The sequence below is a fragment of the Drosophila subobscura genome, chromosome U, assembly GCF_008121235.1.
Source record: "Drosophila subobscura isolate 14011-0131.10 chromosome U, UCBerk_Dsub_1.0, whole genome shotgun sequence".
Lineage (NCBI taxonomy): Eukaryota > Metazoa > Arthropoda > Insecta > Diptera > Drosophilidae > Drosophila > Drosophila subobscura.
The window spans coordinates 5,935,431-5,953,653 of record NC_048534.1 but is presented as its reverse complement, the minus strand read 5'-3'; the positions used below and the strand labels follow the sequence as shown (position 1 = coordinate 5,953,653).

General features: G+C 44.8%; 1 protein-coding gene across 1 annotated transcript in view; it reads left to right on the top strand.

Annotated features, from left to right (window-relative positions):
* Window positions 1-586: 586 nt before the first annotated feature.
* LOC117900060 (guanine nucleotide-binding protein subunit gamma-e) overlaps window positions 587-18,223 on the top strand; it is a 40,567-nt gene continuing 22,930 nt past the window's right edge. The window contains exons 1-2 of the mRNA XM_034810265.1: window positions 587-639; window positions 18,039-18,180. Of these exons, the coding sequence (XP_034666156.1) occupies window positions 18,068-18,180 (113 nt within the window). The 5' untranslated portion in view covers window positions 587-639; window positions 18,039-18,067. The remainder of the gene's footprint in view (window positions 640-18,038; window positions 18,181-18,223) is intronic.

The following is an 18,223-nucleotide window of genomic DNA, read 5'->3' as shown; positions in this document are numbered from 1 at the left end:
CCAGTTGCTAGGAGGGACAAGCACATCGCTCGCATTCCACATTCGCATTCATTCGACGCATTCGTGTGGGCGGTACGCGTACCTAGTCATCGCTGGGAGCACCATCAACCGTCGGCTAGTTGACTTCTTTGTTTAGTGGTGCGTGTGTCTTCAGTAGTGGCTGCCTCTCGCTTCCGCTGTGAGCCGCTTTTCGTAATTGAAACGCGAACGCCGAGAGGCAGCGGCGACATAATTAAATTAAAATTTACCCGCAACGCACTCGCCCTCACACACAGAGAACCTGCCGAGAACCATCGATAGACGAGCGAGCCAACTAATCACATTACCAGCCATCAGCCATCACCGTCAGCAGAAGGCAGAGATAGCAGACATCAGACAGTAGACGGCAGACAGCAGAAAGCAGCAGGTAGCGACACTGGAGGGCCATAACCAGTCGACCGCCGAATCGCAGACCCGCAAGACATTCGAGTTCCCAGTTTGTGCACTGCATACTTTTTGGCGCTCGCCAATTCAAACAACAAAATACACCAATACACCACACACGAATTGGTCGTCCATTGAAGTTTGGCCATTCAATTCGTCCATCTTCGTCCATTTTGCGCCCAGTGAAGCGACCGAATTCATCAACTTTTGTGTCTGGTGAGTGGATACTGGATATCAAAGACAAAAGAATGCCTTAAATAAAATAAGAAGTGAGCACGGGTGGAGTTGGGTTGTAGCTCTGGTGTAGAAATTTAAGAAAGAGCACCCCTCTGTTGGTTTTATCACAAATACTTTAGCAAACATAAGGGTGTCAAGTGCAGAATATTAGTCAATTTAATTTCTAATAAAAATACAATGATTCCGTTTAATGGAAATACGAGAATGAATTCAGTGTCTAGACCCAGACCCAACTGACTAAAAAAAAACAAACAGAAGACACAACACACCTGTACATACTATCTCTATTTTAGATTATCTTGATTCATATATAAATTGGCTTCCCAAAGATAAGATAGCAGTCGCAAGAAGTAGTTTTCTGTTGTTGTCGAATACGATAAGATACTGTGGGAGCTTTCGTGGGAGAAAGAGGGGCGCTATATGACGACGCTATAGATACCTCATTACACATCAGTGTATGTGCCATATGAGGTGTGATGGCTAGCCTTCTGATTTTTAATAGTCTCTCATTCATGCTTTCCCATACACATTAATCCACATTCAGATCCGTCATAAGCATTTCGATTTCCACTATAAAATTACAGTTTCTGGGGCCTTTTTGCAGCTTCACTTGAGTGGTTTTCAGTGTTCGAAATTTAATTCTTTGCTGTCCCCGCTGTCCACTCTTCGATTGTCCATCAGAGCATCCGCATTCCCATTCACATTCACATCATCATGGCATAATTCTGTTTAACAATATCTCCGTTCGGCATGTAAAACCGCATTTAATGCCATTTTCAATTTTCATTCTCATTTCCGGCCTTTGTTGGCTATAAATTTCACAAATTGAAAACGATAATGTAGTTGGGTGGACAGTATGACTACAGGAATATACAGGAATAAGGCAGGAAATATTATCCCTGCGGCTGCCTTTGTCTTGTCCCATGTTCAATGTTCAGTGTTCGGGGCAAGTGAACTGAAATTGTCATACAGAGAGCAGAGGCTCGATGAACTCATCCACACACACTCACACACATACTATAATCATTCCAGACCTGACACGACCCCGAATGTCATCCCATTATCCCAGGCCATCCATTTCCATGACCCCCCTTTTCACATCTCAATCCCCATCTCAATCCCGCTCCAGAATGAGCGCATCTGCGGTTAATGTGCGACAATTGTTCGATTCCCGTTGCCTCTGTCTGCCACTGCAATTTAATGCTATAATTATTATCCTATATTTCTTCTTTTATTCCCTTCACTTTTTACTCACGTCCAGCGCCAATTATGATCACGCCATTCATTTTGTTTTACATTCACTTGCACCCGTCTAGCGGGCATGATGATTTTCAGCAGCGCAGGGAAAGTTGATTCAGCGATTCCATCTCTGACATTTAACAAATTCTCTTTAAAGGGTATCACAACCTTCGAAACCTGAGGTTAGCCTCCGCTTCCTGTTTTTCATCCATTTAAAAAACAATTTTGTTAAATGCGTTTCCATTTGGATTTCCCTTTTCTCTGTAATTATTCGCTTGAATTTAACAAATCCCTTTTTTGTTTGTCTTAAAAATTGAATGATCGAACTTCAATGTGCATTAACTACATACATACTTACATACGTGGTGCATATGTACATATTTTCGCTATTTGCATTCCACATTCCACATATCCCATACTCCATTGCCTCCCTGAATCACATCCGAATCACATCGCTCTCAATTCACATTTGTCGCGCTTCAATTATGGTGGAAAATATTTGCATACCAACGCACAGGGTATTCAGGCAGGGGAAGGGTTATGAATGTAGGTGGGGGTTACGTGTTTGCCTACGTGCCGTTCGAAGGATATTCCTTTAGGTACGAGGCCCAATGAATTCCGCACTGGCGTCCGTCCATTGTCCATGTTTAAGCACGGACTACGGAATTATAAATTGTTCATTTAATATTTAATTAAATGCGCAGGCTGGCTATTTTTTTCTTTATTTGTATTCGGTTGATTTTTTATTTTGGTTGCACAACAAACAATAATTAATGGGATTTTAGATGTGGATTCGCTCGGCGATTCTGACACCGAAAAAAACCATAAAGAATTCTCATTGTACGCACGATATTGGGGCTACGTATTTCACATGTTCATTCTACTTTAATTCGAACTAATTATGTATATTATTCGCTTAAGCCTTAAAGCTCTTGCCATGTAGCCACACAGTTTTCTATGGTTAAAGTAATCCCATCTCATCCCTATTTGCATATTGTACGGACATCTTCTGGCAACTGCAATTTGCATCCATCTCTGGGTAACGACTCTACAGCTGCAGAATCTCTTCCAAAAGAAGTTTAACAAAAACGTATACATAATTTAATAGAATATTATTTTGTGCTGAGACGGCACTCGGCAGATGGCCAATGGCCAGGCAAGCAACAATAATGCATAGATAATGCAGCCCCAACATTTTCCACGCCCGCTCCGGCTCTCCCTCCCCCCCTGAAGAGATAAAAAAATGAATTTCCTTGGGTTCCCTGCATCAACAAATTATAATTGTAGTGGATCCAAGGTGGAGGAGAGAGCACCGCCAGAATGGAGCTACGGCTGCTGGCCAGTGGGTGGCTGGGTGGGTGGCTCATTTTTAGCGTGCGTTTGCGAAACTCATAAAAGAGAGCACCACTTGCAGCTGGACTCCCTTGGTCACTCCCACTCCCCTTTGTCGTTGAGTGGTGGACAAGTTGACGTTTTCTGGACCTGTTTCCTGCTCCCAATTCTTGACTGCCCCGCTGCCACCCCCACTCACTCTCTCTCTTTCACTGGAGGGAAAGTATGTTAATAAAAATTTTAATTTATCGCCGAGCATGAAAAGTGGTAAAGTGCTGGACAGGCGCAGGCCTCCCCGTTTCCCTGTGCTCAGCCACTACGCCGTTAAGTATGCAACGATATTTTCATATTTTTGTATTTCTTGCGTGCTTCAACACGCACAAAACGCGTTCGTTGCCATCGTAGGAGAGCTGAATGAGCTGCCTTTCCGCCCTCATCCTTTGCTTTTTCTCTGGCCGTTCTGTTCTCGATGTCGACGGTGTCAGTGACGCCCTCGTCCACTCAGAGAACACCCCACCCTCTACATACCCACCACCTCCTCGATAATAGTTTCAAGAGTTTTCGGCCAAGCAAAATACTCGTAGAAATGCACGCCATGTGCCGGCTGCAGATTCCCCAGATCCCCCAGATCCCTACCCCTGCCACTGCCACTGGCAACGCGAGACGAGGCAGGCGTCCACTTCAAAGTTCGATTTTCTGTATTGAAAATTGGCGTGCATTAGTTTCAGACTTGCCAAAGAGCTGGGCGCGAGGAGGGAATCACCAGAGGAGGGAGAGTGGTTGCTTCCATGATGAAGAGCCGAGCGTGCGGCTGTTGCGACTTTGTGTGTTTTTTATACCTTTTGGCCTGGCTTTAATTAGTGGCAGTGGCAATGGCTTAATGCTTGAATAGGTCTGCGTTTGGCAAGGAACCAATCAAAAGCTCTTTAAGGTTTCCCTTTGGAATAAAGGAAATGCAGGGAATGCCTTGGGTAAATGAGGGAATACAAATCCAAGAGATGGCTAGGTTCGGTGATGCATTCAATCTGTAAGGGATTTATCTTCATTAAAACCTTTAATTGTTCTTGGATATCTGTCATTTCTTATCAATTTTCCCCAGCCTGAATAGTTGGCTCACCGAATCCCACAAATGGGCTCTTTCATCTGGCTAACTCCGCAATGCATTGTGTGAGGCTTTTCCCTCTATAAAAATAAAACTCCACTCAGAACAGAGAGTCGCAGCGGAGCCTAGGCGTGTGATGTGTGTGTACCCTCGTACTCGTAAAACTCTATAATTGTAATACTGTAAAATACATGCGAGTATCATGATGATGCGCAGGCCATAAATTACGGTGGGGCTAATAAACTTGTACATGAGAGTACTCGTATAATAGTTTGTCTGGTTGGTTGGTCTGTCGCATTATAAGTAAAAGGCAAACAAACACACACAACACAACACCCGCGGAGCCTCCACCGCAACCACTCACTCCCTACCACCCTCCCTACCACCCACTGGTTGGCTGCTGCCCCCATCACGATCCACAAATGCGACTGTAAGCGGAAGTGCAGGCACAAAATTTGCTCCCTCCTTCCGGTTTCCGTGCAGTGTCGGTCGCTCGGTCTGTCCTTCGTCCTTTGTACCCATGTGCTTCCCTCCCTCTCTCCCTCTCTGTCTGCTTCCATGTGCATCGTAGCAGAAGTTTGATAAATTAAATTTTACTACCCCAAACTCGTATTGCGACATTTTATGGTTTACTTTTCTTTTATACATTTTTCCTTTTTTTTTTTACCAACTATTAGAAAATGTAATAATAAAATATTTAATGGCCACCTCTTTGACCAGCCACCAGTAACGAGAGGAGCCCAGGAGCCGGTGACCAAGGACCCAGAAACCGGGTGGCCAAAAGCAAACAGAAGTGTCTGCCCCTCTGTCTGTTGGTCTCTGTCTGTCTGTCCGTGTCTCCCTGTCCGTTTCTGTCTCTCTGTCTGTCTCTGTCGTTGAATTCTCTCAATAAATGTTGAATGAACGGCGAAGGGTTTTATTATACCCGGTACTCGAAGAGTAAATAGGGTATATTGTATTTGTGCGAATAACGGTTGTATGTAACGCACAGAAGGAAACGTTTCCGACCCCATAAAGTATATATATTATTGATCAGCATCAATAGCCGAGTCGATAGAGCCATGTCTGTCTGTCCGTCTGTCTGTCCGTCAGTCCGTCCGTCCGTCTTGTTGAGCGCCAGGATCTCAGAGACCATAAAAGCTAGAGCCACCAAATTTTGCATCCAGACTTCTGTATGCTCACACTGTTACAAGTGTATTTCAAAAATGAGCCACGCCCCCTTCCGCCCCCGCAAAATGGCGAAAACTTCCCAAATCTACAATTTTGAAGATAAAAGAAAACGCCATTCCGTAGGGAATGACCATATCTATCAGATCACCAAATTGGGATCCGATTGGATCATTATTATAGCCACAATGAAGAAATTAATTTGCAGTGGCTAAACCCACCCCGTGCCACAGCTTATATTGGTTTTTTACACATTCTCTCATTCACACTCTGCTTCGCGCAGTTGGTGGCCTCTGCCTCGGACACGTCTCTGCCTCTGCCTCTGCCGCGTCTCTGCCCTGACTCTGCAGTGTGCAGATGAAGAAAAAATGTAAAATTTGGCAAATAACCGCTAAGGTGCAGATGTAGTACTGAGTGCCGGGTATAAAAGTTGTGACGCGTAAGAAGCGTCTCACACGTCCCTTCTCGTTTTTATTTCGCTTTCGGAGGGGGCATTCAGTTATCCGAGAATTTCTCTTGAAGGTGAAATAATTTTGCGACTCTTTCGAGCAGTTTATTTGGTATGAAAACTCTGGCCATAAAGACGTTGCGCTTCGGGTCTTGTTAGCAATGAAAATATTTGTCTTGTGTCAGTTGATACCAGAAGGGGGGTTGGGCAGTGGGCAGTGCTGGATCTTTATGACAAGTTTGACAATGCCATTCGGCTATAGCTTTCGGTTTATGTATGATATTTACCACCTGTACGAACTTCGAACCCCAGAGGCCTAACTTTTATTTAGTGTCTAAAGGAGATCCGTTGGCCTCCTTAAACTTGAATGTTGTTTACCTTGCAAAGATCCACCAAGTAAATAAAAGTAGGCACAGCTCCAGTTTTTTCTTAGTTTGGCTCTAATTAAAACCATAAATTGCGTCCGGCTGCAGGTCCGTTTTCATTTGCTTGGCTTTTGCCTCAACTGAATTTTTAATTGCTATTTGTGGAACATATTAAAAGGCTACACCAACAAACATCCCACCAACAACAAGCAAAATGATTGCCTCTCCCCGAAGCAAAGGTGCAAAATGGTAAAAAATAACGCCATAATTTAGCATCAACGCCTTTCGAAGTGGGCCAAAATATATAATCAGGGGGCGTGGCCTCCGAACATGGCAAGCGGAAAAAGCCCAGAAAATTGCAACGAATAAAAATTGCAGTAGAAAAAAAACGACGACGAAGTAGAAATGATTGTAAATAGAAAATAAGCAAAAAAAAAGAGAGCAAAAATAAAATTCGCTTGCAAAATTATACGGAGGCACACACACATTCGAGCAATTTTCAATGTATCTGAGTGTGTGTGTGTGGAGACAGGTGTCATGGTGAGTGTGTGTGTGTGGCATTTTCTGGTCTACAGATAATTTCTTTGCCTTTTTCCCACATTGCAGGAACGAGCATTTTTTCCAATGTATTTTTCGAAAAGTTTCCGGTACGCTCGGCAGCAAATTTATTGAACCATGAAATGTTTGTGTACGTGTCCCGGGCCCAGGGATAGAAAGCCTGACAAGTGGGATTGTAGTGGGGATTGTGGAGGCTGCTGCCATGGAACACCTACCAGGGAGAAAGGCAGGAAGTAGGGAGGACGACCCTGTCTACTGAGGCAGGGCAATGGTTTTTTGGTTACGCTGTTGCAACGCACCCGTCTATACCCTGACGAATGATGGACTTAAAGGGCAGAGCCTTGGCTTACTTCCAAATTAATAATTATATCACTTACCTTAATTGAAACACTGAAGTCAACAGAAAAGATAAAACTAAAACATTCAATTATGCATTAGTTAGTGAACTGAGAATAAGCTCAAAGAAACTAAATTAATTTTTAGATAAATCTTTCAATTTCATGAAGGTATATACAGGATATCCCCAAAACTCCTCACTCACTCACAGTCAGTTTTCACTTGTTGTTGTCTTATTGCTTATTTGCCAAACTTCTGATCCCTACCTCCGCTCCATTCTCCTTCCGGTGGATCGTGTGCAAACTTTGCATTACTTTTGCTCTGCCACACTTTTTGCACACACACAACCCCACATTGCCCCTCCAATCCGATTGCCCTCCACCCATCTGTGGCACGTAACTGCTTTGTTTTTCTTTTTGCAAAATATTTAGCTGAACTTTTTATTTAACGCATCAATGGATGCCACTTGGCTTCGGTTTGGCTTCAGCTTCGAATTCTGCTGCCACTTCTGGCACCTCTTTTACCCTCCTTTTGGATTCTTTTCACTCCTTCTCATGTTCGTTTCGATTGGAAAAACCAAAAGGGGTCGTCGATCTGCTGCCATTACGGTTGCTGTTGCTGTTTACGTTGCTTATTTTTCCCAGTTACTGTTACTGCCACATGCCTCATAATTTTTCATTGCTATCAGAGTTGCTGCTGCTGCTCCTGCTGCTGAATGTTTCTCCCTTATTGCTCTCCCTATCGTTGGCCATGAAAAATTGATGCCGGTTTCGATTTGATTGGATTTCAAATGCTATCGAAGCATATTGAATTGCCCATCCGCACTGCCCCTGCCCTACCGCTGGGGCGTCTCGCTGTGGGGTGTTGCATGGCTGCTGCAATCATGGAGCTGGGACTGTTGCTGGCTCTGACATTGAACTTGTTTTGATTTTATTTGCTGTTGAGGTAATTGCTCTAGAAGAGTATTTTGCTGCTCAAGGGGTTCCTTCCTGCAGCTTATTAATCTTCTCAATTAAACCTTTTTATTGCTGCAAAGTTGGCACTGGAGACTGTTGCGCTTTTCCCCCCTCTACATTTTATAATAAATTGCGGTGCACACCTTTCCATTGGATTATTGATGGACGATGTCTGCCTGTCGAACAGAACACTTTTGTGCCAAGGTGTCGCTCTGCATGACAAGGTGAAATATGTTGATGGACCACTGCCAGTGACAGTCATTCGTATATGAGTGCTTTTTGCATCGTCGAGTCCTTAAATCAGTGCTAAACTAGAGCACTCTGGGAGTTTCCCAACCCCTTCCCTCCACAATCAACCGCTTAATGTACTCTACCAACACCCAGAAACGCAGCTCTTCAACCACATGCAGAATAAATCACAAAAGTGAACTCCAAACTCCATTCATTAGCGAAAATCTGCTGGAGTTTAATTGTGAAAGCCAAGGGGGTCATCCCCTCAATGCACTTTTTATTCTCGATTCGAAACAGGAGTCGGCGCCAGTAATTCAATTAAACTGCGGGGCACTCGGGGCACTTTTTGGAGTCTCGTTTTTTGTGGCTGGGAGCTCCACTCTCCTCCCGGACTTGTTCACCTATTGATCGCTTATTCAATTATTTGCGTCGTCATTCATCCGTGGGTTCTATTCGATGTTGGCGTAGTGGTACGTAGTTAGGTAGGCCCTCTCTTGTTAACAAAAATGCCAGACAAAGGCGCCAGCTAGAAGCTTTCAGCTACCAGCTGCCGCCACCCACAACAGCCCAACGCCCCGAACCCTCTGTATAATGCAAGTTGGCATTTCTATGGATGCCGTCGCCTCGACATCGTTTCCGTGGCATTGCCTGGCACTACATCAAACGTATACCAGGCCCACGCCCCCCCTTTGGCACCCCAACGACCCAGTCGACCAGTGCGTTGCGCTTTTGGGTTGTTCCAATTTTCAGCATTTATCAGCGAAGGAGGAGACGTAGGGAGAACGGAATGAAAGTGGATGCTTGGCCAAGGGCCGACAAAACTGCCGTAAACTAAATTCAATTAGATTTCTTTTTCCCTTATTCTGTCTCTCTCACTCACGCTATATCTCTTTCTCTTTTCATCTTTTGGGCCATGTCACAATGGATTTGCATGGCCAGAATATGTTCGCTTCGTTTTGAGAATTTTTGGTGAATTTTTCCTGCTACATTTGCAACATGTGTAAAACGGAAAATTGATTTGATTAAATGTTGCACGAGGGCAACAAGTGGACACACCGCCTGGTCCCTCTTCGCTTTAGAAATGAATGGAAATATTGAGTTATTGGAGGCATGCCCCGCCCTCGCCTTTCCGGATGCTTATGCAATCGTTACCATTGCATTGTGCGTGACTGCCTGACTGTAAGTGCGCCTGCCTGCCTGTAGGGGCAAAGGGTGTAGTGGGAGTGGGTCGGACGGTCAAGGATTTCGACAAAAATTGTGAACAGCTTTGAGTGTGAGAATCGATGGGCAAAATCAAAGCAAAACTTGGGTACAGTTGTACAAAAGAACTACAGTTTGAAGGGGGAGATGCCAGAGGTTGTGCCAGCTGTGGAGTTGCCATATGCCATATAAACATATAATTAATCAGAAATTGTGATGACTTAACACTTGAAAAATTATACAGAAATTCTTAGAGACATTTCTGACAATTGAAAACCCCAGCAGGCTCTTCAAAATTAAGTGCCAAAAAGTGCTAGAAATTTGTTTGCACTAATGTTGACAACTTCTGCACTAGAAATACTCTGGCAAACACATTCTGTGGCTCTGTGGCAACTTCTTTTATTTGTTTTCTATGTGCAAAAAAACATTTTAAATTTAATTAAAAACATATTTGACAGCAGTCTTTGTGTACATTGAAATAAGCTCTCAGTCGAACCTCATGCTCATACAGTAGAGATTTAAGGCAACAGACGTGGCTACACTCAATTAAAAGTCCACAAAAATGTTTGCCAAGTATCCTTTTATCCCTGTGTACCTGTATTTTGTACCTTTTACTTTTGTGTGCGTGTTTTCCAATCAGAAAACAGTTTTCTCTTGGTTTGTGGGTGGTGTATGGTGGGATTTATGGTTGCAGCTTTAAGTAAATTGTATCCGATTTAAGACTAAGCACTGCTGAGAGGAGCAGCCGGGAGCAGACAGGAGACAGCGGACAGACAGACCACTAACTAAATGGCTCTCTGGCTGCGTGTGTGGTGCTGAAGGTATTCTCTCTTTCTCTCTCTCTCTCTCTTGTGCTCGTTTGTGGATGCGTAGTCGTGTACGTGTTGGTTGGAAAAACACATCCAAATCCGAAAAGTAACCAGAAGAAGAAGCATCAGCATCGGCAGCGGCAACCGCCACACAGCTGTTTGTTGTACTTTGCTGCATACTTTGCGGCGCACTTAACTATGCAGCCACACACACACCACACACATACACACACACGCACACATACACTGATACTCGTGCAGAATGCAAGCGGCAGACTGCAATGTAATTCATTTTTGACATACGCAAGGCGCAGGGAGCAGGGAGCAGGCAGCAGTCGGAAGAGCAGAGAGCAAAGAATGAGGAACTCTCTGCAGCTGTGAACACTTTTACATACATATTTACATACCCTGTAGAAGAAGGAGCACAAGGGTATGCAGAACCTACTCTGGGAAACGCAGGGCAGAAGGTGGAACCATTACGAATATTTCCCTCTATTTTTGTACATTCCAAGATACGTTTCTCGCATTGTTAATGTCATCGTTAATGGGTATTCCCCAAGTCGTTGCATCATTTAAAGGCTTTCTTCTTTCTTGTTACAACTTAATACCTTGCCCAATGTTTGCCAGTGTGAGTGCGGTGGCTGTGCGTTTGTCTGTGTCTGTGTGGGTGAGGGCTTAACTTTGCATGCAGCAAATAATTAAAGCATAAAAGAAGGCACCATAGAGAGAAGGAGTAGGAAGGTCAGAGAGAAAGAGAGTGGGACGGAGGTAGGCAAAAGCAGGTCCACCAGCAGCCAGCTGAGCAGCAGACGAAAGCCAAGCATCGGAGCATAACAGGCGTGGTGCATTGGAGCTACGGAGCTACGGAATAGCATGTGTCATCTCATAAAAGCTGCCTGCTGCCGTGCGCCTTGTGTTCGTTCCCTTTGATGCTCTTCAAGGAGCAGCGGGGGAGTGGGTGCTGTGGCAGCCACAGCCACAGCCACAGAAGCAACTCCTTGTTGAATGTGCAAATGAGCTCTCGTCCTGGTTTTGGTGCTGCTGCCAGCTCCTGCTCCAGCTCGGCCTGGCCCTGTTCTTGGGTTCTTGGGTTGCCCGGGTCCATGTTCTTCACTCTAAATTGAATATTTTAATGCAAATTTAATGGAGGTTTTTGTTCTCTGCTGTGTCTCACTCTCCCTCTTCAACTCGACACGTGGCATGCGGCATACCATTTAATTTTGTCTCAAACTCTATTCCGAGCTCTGTTCCTCTGATTTTGCCTGCATTCATGCCATGTGATGGCTCCCCTGTGGCACTTTCTCGTGGGACAGTTTGTTTGTGGCACATCTTAGGCGGCAAAGATAATTGTTTCGCCCAGAAAATGTTGATGTTTACTCTGGGAATTTCCTGCACTCATCTGTTATGAAACTCAATTTGAGAACTTTTATTGTTTGCCATTTGCCCAGAGATAATTCCAGGTGGGAGAAAAACTCGTTCTCACTGCATAAGCCAGTTAAAAGGTTAGATTAAGTGGAACAGTTACTGCACAGTGACCATCCTTCATTCACGGTTGTTGTGGCCTTCGGGCCACTGAGAGTCTCATTAGTCCCAGAATCGTGCCAATTTCTCGCTTCAGTCTTTCCCCGTTTTGTTTGTTTTTCTTTGCACCCAGTGAAGCAGTTAACAGGTATCGCCTTTCCATCTTCTATCTTGCAACGATTAATCATTGTCTCTTCTACTGTGCCCTGTCGATGCTCGGGGATACCCACTATGAGCAATATTCACCTGCACGTTGCAGGCCATCCTCTGCCATTACCAGGCCATTTAGAACCATACCATAGGCCAATGGCAAAGCCAAAGCCAAACAAACAGTGTGACACAGTGCGGCAGAAGGGAGGGAGACACAGTGCTGCTAGTATATATACTATCTCGATAGTTTTAGTAACTTGCAACTGGAAACTGAATTGTCACATGAAACGATTTTAATTGCATTTTTGTAGCCTTGTTTTGTTTATCTCCCCCTCTACCGACTGTCCTGCACTTGGCATCAAAAGCAAACAAATAGCCAGGACAAACTACACAGAGAATGAGAGGAAGAGCAAGAGAGAGATGCACAAACAGAAGGACCAATGATACGGCTAAAAAACCCCGTGCCCAATCCCCTCTCCTCGCCCATTTTTCTCGATGTTTTCCCTGGGATTTGGGTCGTAAATTTAATAGCCGCTGGGCACTCGCTTTGACTTTCGCATCGTTTGATTTATGTGATGCCACAAAGAAAATGTTTGGGCCCAAAGTTTTCTTCACTTTAAAGATTCAAACAAGGAAGGAAAGTTGAGGTTCGGCTACGTTCAGCTGTTGCACCTCTCTGTGGGCTACCTGGTGCTATAAAATTGTCATTAAGCCCAACACACATGGCCATTGGATGTGAGGCAGAGAGTCCAAGAACCAGGCATAAATCACGCATACTCCGTGTTGTGCGTGCCACAAAAACTGCGGTTCGTTTCGCTCGTAATTGTGTGGCAGGCTGCGTGGGTTGTTGAGGCAGTATGTGTGTGGTTATACATGGAATGTGCGTCCATGGCATATGTACATTTTGGAAATTGTTGGCCATAATTTAACGCATTCTAAGCCCGGCTAATAAGCCATAAGGTTTAACCTCCACATCTGGCCCGGGAATAGCATGGAAAAGGACGGGAAACTGATTGAAAACCCACCAAAAACCCCAACGTCATGCTATACTGTATTTTAATTATTTAACTCTGCAAATTGATTTAGCGGATTGCGCGGGATGGTCCTCCTCAAACGCACTTCATCGCCGAATGCCAACGCCGAATGGCTACAAACTGGCATCTTGTTTGCGGTTCTTGTTAGTCCGCGGCACAAAGTTTTCCTGCTTCCATGTGGAACGTTCCTTCGGGAGGGGGCATCTCCCCCATCGTATCTTGTTGTGGTTTTAGTTTTAGTTGTACTTTTAGTTTCGGTTTTTGGTCTGCCGCTCAAGTGTCTGAGTCTGTGCCCGCCGAAAAAGGTAACCGAATGAAATGTCGCTAATGACTGGATAAATATTTGTCCTGCTCTATGTCCTTCTCCCTCTATTTTTGGAATACTATGAGTACTCAGCTGAGTTCTCTCCTCTGAGTACTCCTCTTAGTACTCTCCTCTCTTGCTTCTTTGGCACGTGACGAGCTACAGTTCAAAAGTTTTTGGCACAACTTTTGGTTTATAATTAAATGTGAATGGTTTGCAGATGATTGTGATTTGATTACGCAAACGGAGGAGAGCAGGGAGACCTTTTCGTGCGGGTGTGCAGCGGTCTAAAGTGATTAGTAAGTGAGCATCGCTATTAATTTAACTTGAACTTTGATTAATTTTTGCCCTATTTAACTTTTAACCAGTCCCCTAAGGGCAGACATCAGCATAATCAGAATCCACTTATGACCTCTGCAAATATTGAACCTTGCCCACGTGAAAACCTTCCTTTCTGTCGTCCAATTAAAGGACTTTCTCCACCGCTTTTCATATGCTAATTTCGTGTTACACTTTTTACTTAACGAATTTCCTGAATTTTTCCAAAGAATTTTCCTCACCTCACGCCAACTTGTTCTCTTACGGCCAACAATGAAAATATGCCCCAAAGTATTACGTGTTTGAGCGCAAAGTTTCCGCATTTAAAATTAAGCTAACAAGCTGAAATCGTTTCTGGCACCCAGCGACCCAAAGGCAGTCCAAAGGCTGGCAGGAGGAGGAGTAGGACATTCCTCCGCAGGACATTCCGGCTAATGCCAATTATTGTAACAATATCAAGAGGGGGGTGGGGAATCCCAAAGTGTACAGAGGACAGCGGATGACGGAGGGGAAATGCCCAAATTGCTGTAAAAATTGCGAGCAACAATTTGCTGCTGCTGCTGCGGATATCTATTAACGAGTACATAAATGGCTGCCAGAATATAACTATATATACTTATGGGAAGTCCTGTGCCTTGTCCTCCGCTGCTGCTCCTGCAGCTAGATACCAGATTGAGTAACTGCCTTGGCAGGCAGGCAGTTTTCCCTTTCTTTTTTTGGGGGAGCCAGAGACTCCGACAACAATCAGTGTGGCAGTGGCAGCATAGGACAAAAAGGGAATCACTTTGCAATGTCATGCATACACTTGGAGAAATGAAGATACGTTTGGAATAGAAGCCTAATTTATGAATCGAAATCCTAAACATGCATCCAAAATATATACAAAACTATACATTTCAATTTCCTAAGCCGAATAATCATTAAACAATCATTTTTCTCATGGTGTAGTTGTCCCTGTCGGTATCAGGGCAGCGCCTGTACTTTATGAGGCTTTATTCTGGGTTCAGGATGGTTGTGTGGGTGGCAGAGCGAGCACTTCTCTGGGTCGCTGTGGATCTGGGTAGAGTGTCAAAAAACTTGAACGCCTGTTGACACACACGCGAAACACTTGAGCGAAGGACAGGCGGAGGAGCAGGAGTGCAGGCGGAGAAGCAGTTGCGGATTCTTTGGGTTTGTGGCTGTCGCTTGTAACCGCCAAAAACATTTTGCTAACGATTTATGTCCGTTCCATGCTGGCTTCTCTCTTCTCTCCGTATTCCCCCTCCTTCTTCGTGTCCTGGCAGATAAATTCCTGCTACTTTTTCAGTCGAACAGAGTCTCGGGTGTGCACTTCTGTTTCTGGTGCATCGTGGCACATCGCTTAATGGCGCATTGCCATCATATTGGGTTTCAGGACAGGAGGGAAAGGTGGAGGAGCAGGTCTATTCGATGGAGACAGCGCTACTCGGTGGCAATGGCTCCAAGCAATTAGTTTAGTTTTACGTTCAAGATTTCCCATCGAGGTTAAACGTGGTCTTCCCCCTGTCCGCTGCCCTGTCGCGGCTGCAGTCTAAGTGGAAACGATGATGTCGAGGATTAGTGGATGCTGCACCAAGTGGCCAGGGATTGGAGAGGGGATAAGGGGATGTGGGCATCCTTTGGCATTTGTTGAGGGGACTCGAAGCCACGTTAAGTGGATATTGGAACTAATGATGAAAGGGGAATGCTGTCTATCAATATTTTTGCCACTCCGCCGTACACACCCTCCTCCTATATGTGTGCTTGAGGGGTGGAGAGTATGAAGAGTGTTCTGCCACCTCACAATCGGTCACTGAAACTAATATCGAAAATGGGAATTACATGCACAGCTTTGCCTGGAGAGTCCTCTCCTCTACGCTCATATCTGTGGCACATTCCTGTCTCCTGCCTCCTGTCTTTTCGAATCATTTTTTTCTGCTACGACAACTTCTAAAAGTTTTAATTAAACCAACTGTAAAGCTTTTACTGCTGCTGGTCAGCGCTGTCAACATATGCAAGGGACATGCCGGCCAGAATAACACAGGACACAGGACACAGTGGACAGAGCTGAGCATACACATGCTCTACACAGACTCTTGCCGGCACTCTCTCTCTTGGTGGCCCTTTCGTATTAAATCTGGGCTGTTTTACAACAATTTTTGCCATTAACACATTTGGCCAAAAGTGTCACCCTTCCTACTCGACTCCACTCGAGTCCTGGAGCTTAAAGCTTCTCTAAAAACACACACAAACACAGACAGACAGAGTGCAGGAGGAGCTCGCCGGCGGGCCATGAAGGAGCAACTTTTCGTTGAGGCAGCAGATTGGGTTAAAGCCTAAAATCCTTTAGCATCCTGACAGCTGTGAAAAAAGGGAGGGACGCAGATCGGTGCAGGGGGGGAGTTGGAGATGCAAACAATCTACCGAGCAGGGGGCACAGAGAGGGACAATGGACACAGAGAACCTGTGTCAAAGTTATCCAGCGAAGCGACAAAAAATGATGTATCAAGCTGGACAGGACTCGACTCGGTGTTCTAAGGATCAGAGGCAGAGCAGGGATAACGGGTGCTGCCATAGGGTCTGGGGGTCCTTTTTTTCCTATTTAAAGTTACACCTACAACAGTGTCAGCTGTGCATCAGTTTCCAGCTCCCAGCTCCCTGGCTGCTGCTCCCTCCTCCATCTGTGGGGTGGGGTGTCGTGTGTTTCTGTCCCAAGTCGCTTCGCTGGGTTTCAGTCTTCCAATCCGCCCATTTGTGGATGCCCCATGTCAAGACCCTCCTTTGAATGTCCTGCCGATTGCCTGCTGCCCTTCCCCTAGTCCGGCTGCTGCTGCTAATGTGTTCCTTTGCTGTAAGCCACTTTATTTATTTTTGCGGCTTTTTATTTGAGTTTTATATTAGTTTTTGATTGTCTCTCGATGAGTTGCGTTGTGCGTTTGGCTTTTTATGAGAATGTCCCATCGTATCGTATTTAGGGGAACCTCAAAGAAAATTTCAAATGTCTGAAATTCGAGTCGTTTGCTGCCTACGAGAATATACACTTTTCGTTTGCGCTGTTATTTTATAGCATGCAATAAGTGAGCATGAGTTCAGCAGTGTTAACATTGTGCATTTTGGTTGGTGTCTTTGCTATGCGATGTTGTGGGAATGTTAGAGGTATGTTCTGTTGTTTATTTTACAGAGCTCGAAGTCTAACATAATGCTGCTAAATGCTAACAGTGGAATTCGTGGTGTGATTATTCCAATACCCAAAGGGAATTCAAAGTGTTTTTGAAAATCACGCAACATTTTCGTTGAATTTGTTCACAATTTCAAAGATTAAACTCTAATCCCAACTGTTGTGATACAGATTATATTAAAATGTACCCTTTTTTTTTGTTAATCTGGTAAATATTTTCCACGTCATTTGTTTTTTGAATTAATCTATCATCTCATAGTCTCCCAAGGAATCCCCCTTATCTCCATCTTTTCATTACCCCCGAAACGGTGCCTTAATGTTGGACCAAAGTGTAAACAGCAAGATACTAATTGTCGGAGGACACGCAAAATGCTCTTTTGTCCGTTTCACGACGCGCCTTTATTTTGGGCGAATATTTATTCAGCAAAGAAACAACTTTAACCGGGAAAATGTGAAGGAAATTTAATAAATTACAGCACATCAGCCGGTTGTAAATGGGGAGGGAATAACATGAAATGGAATCGAAAGAGAGAGAGAGAGAGGTAAATGGTAGAAAAAGAAAGCGGGATATTAGCTTTTATCAGATGTTTTAGTTTTTCCGGTTTGATACCCATTTAAATTTTGGGACTCGCATATTTTGGCCACGGGGACGCGCCCTTTTTATTAAGCCAGAGCCAAAGCCAGACACCGCTGTAAACAAATAGGTTTTCCACCCTTTTGTGGGTGGTTGGGATGGGGCAGCGTGTCAACAGAGTTTATGGCAGCCTTTTAGGCGGCACTGTTAACTCTCTATCGCGCTCGCTCTCCATCTCACCCACTCTCTCTGTATTGATTTGTTATGCATGCTCTGCGCAGTCGCCTCTCTCGCTCCGCAGGCTGCAAAGTGCGGAAAAGCATAGACCGGGACATACAGGGTGGAGTATTTTGCAGCTTGCAGGCACGGCACCCTGATGGACAACTCACCAAATTAGCACACAACAAACGGAGAGCGGGAGAGCAAGCGAATGCGAGTGGAGTGGAGGGCAAGTGGTGCAGCTTTCACCAACACACCCGCAGCGCTTACTCTCCCGCGCTCACACGCACGTGTGCACCGCTCTCTGGCACTCTCTCACGGCTGCTTTGTTTCTTTGCAGGGGTGGCATGTGGATAAATTTCAGCCGCCATGGATCCCAGTGCTCTACAAAACATGGATCGGGACGCATTAAAGAAGCAAATCGAGAATATGAAATATCAGGCCTCCATGGAGCGCTGGCCGTTGTCTAAATCCATTGCAGAGTGAGTAAAATAATTATTAACTAAATATGCAAAAAATATATAT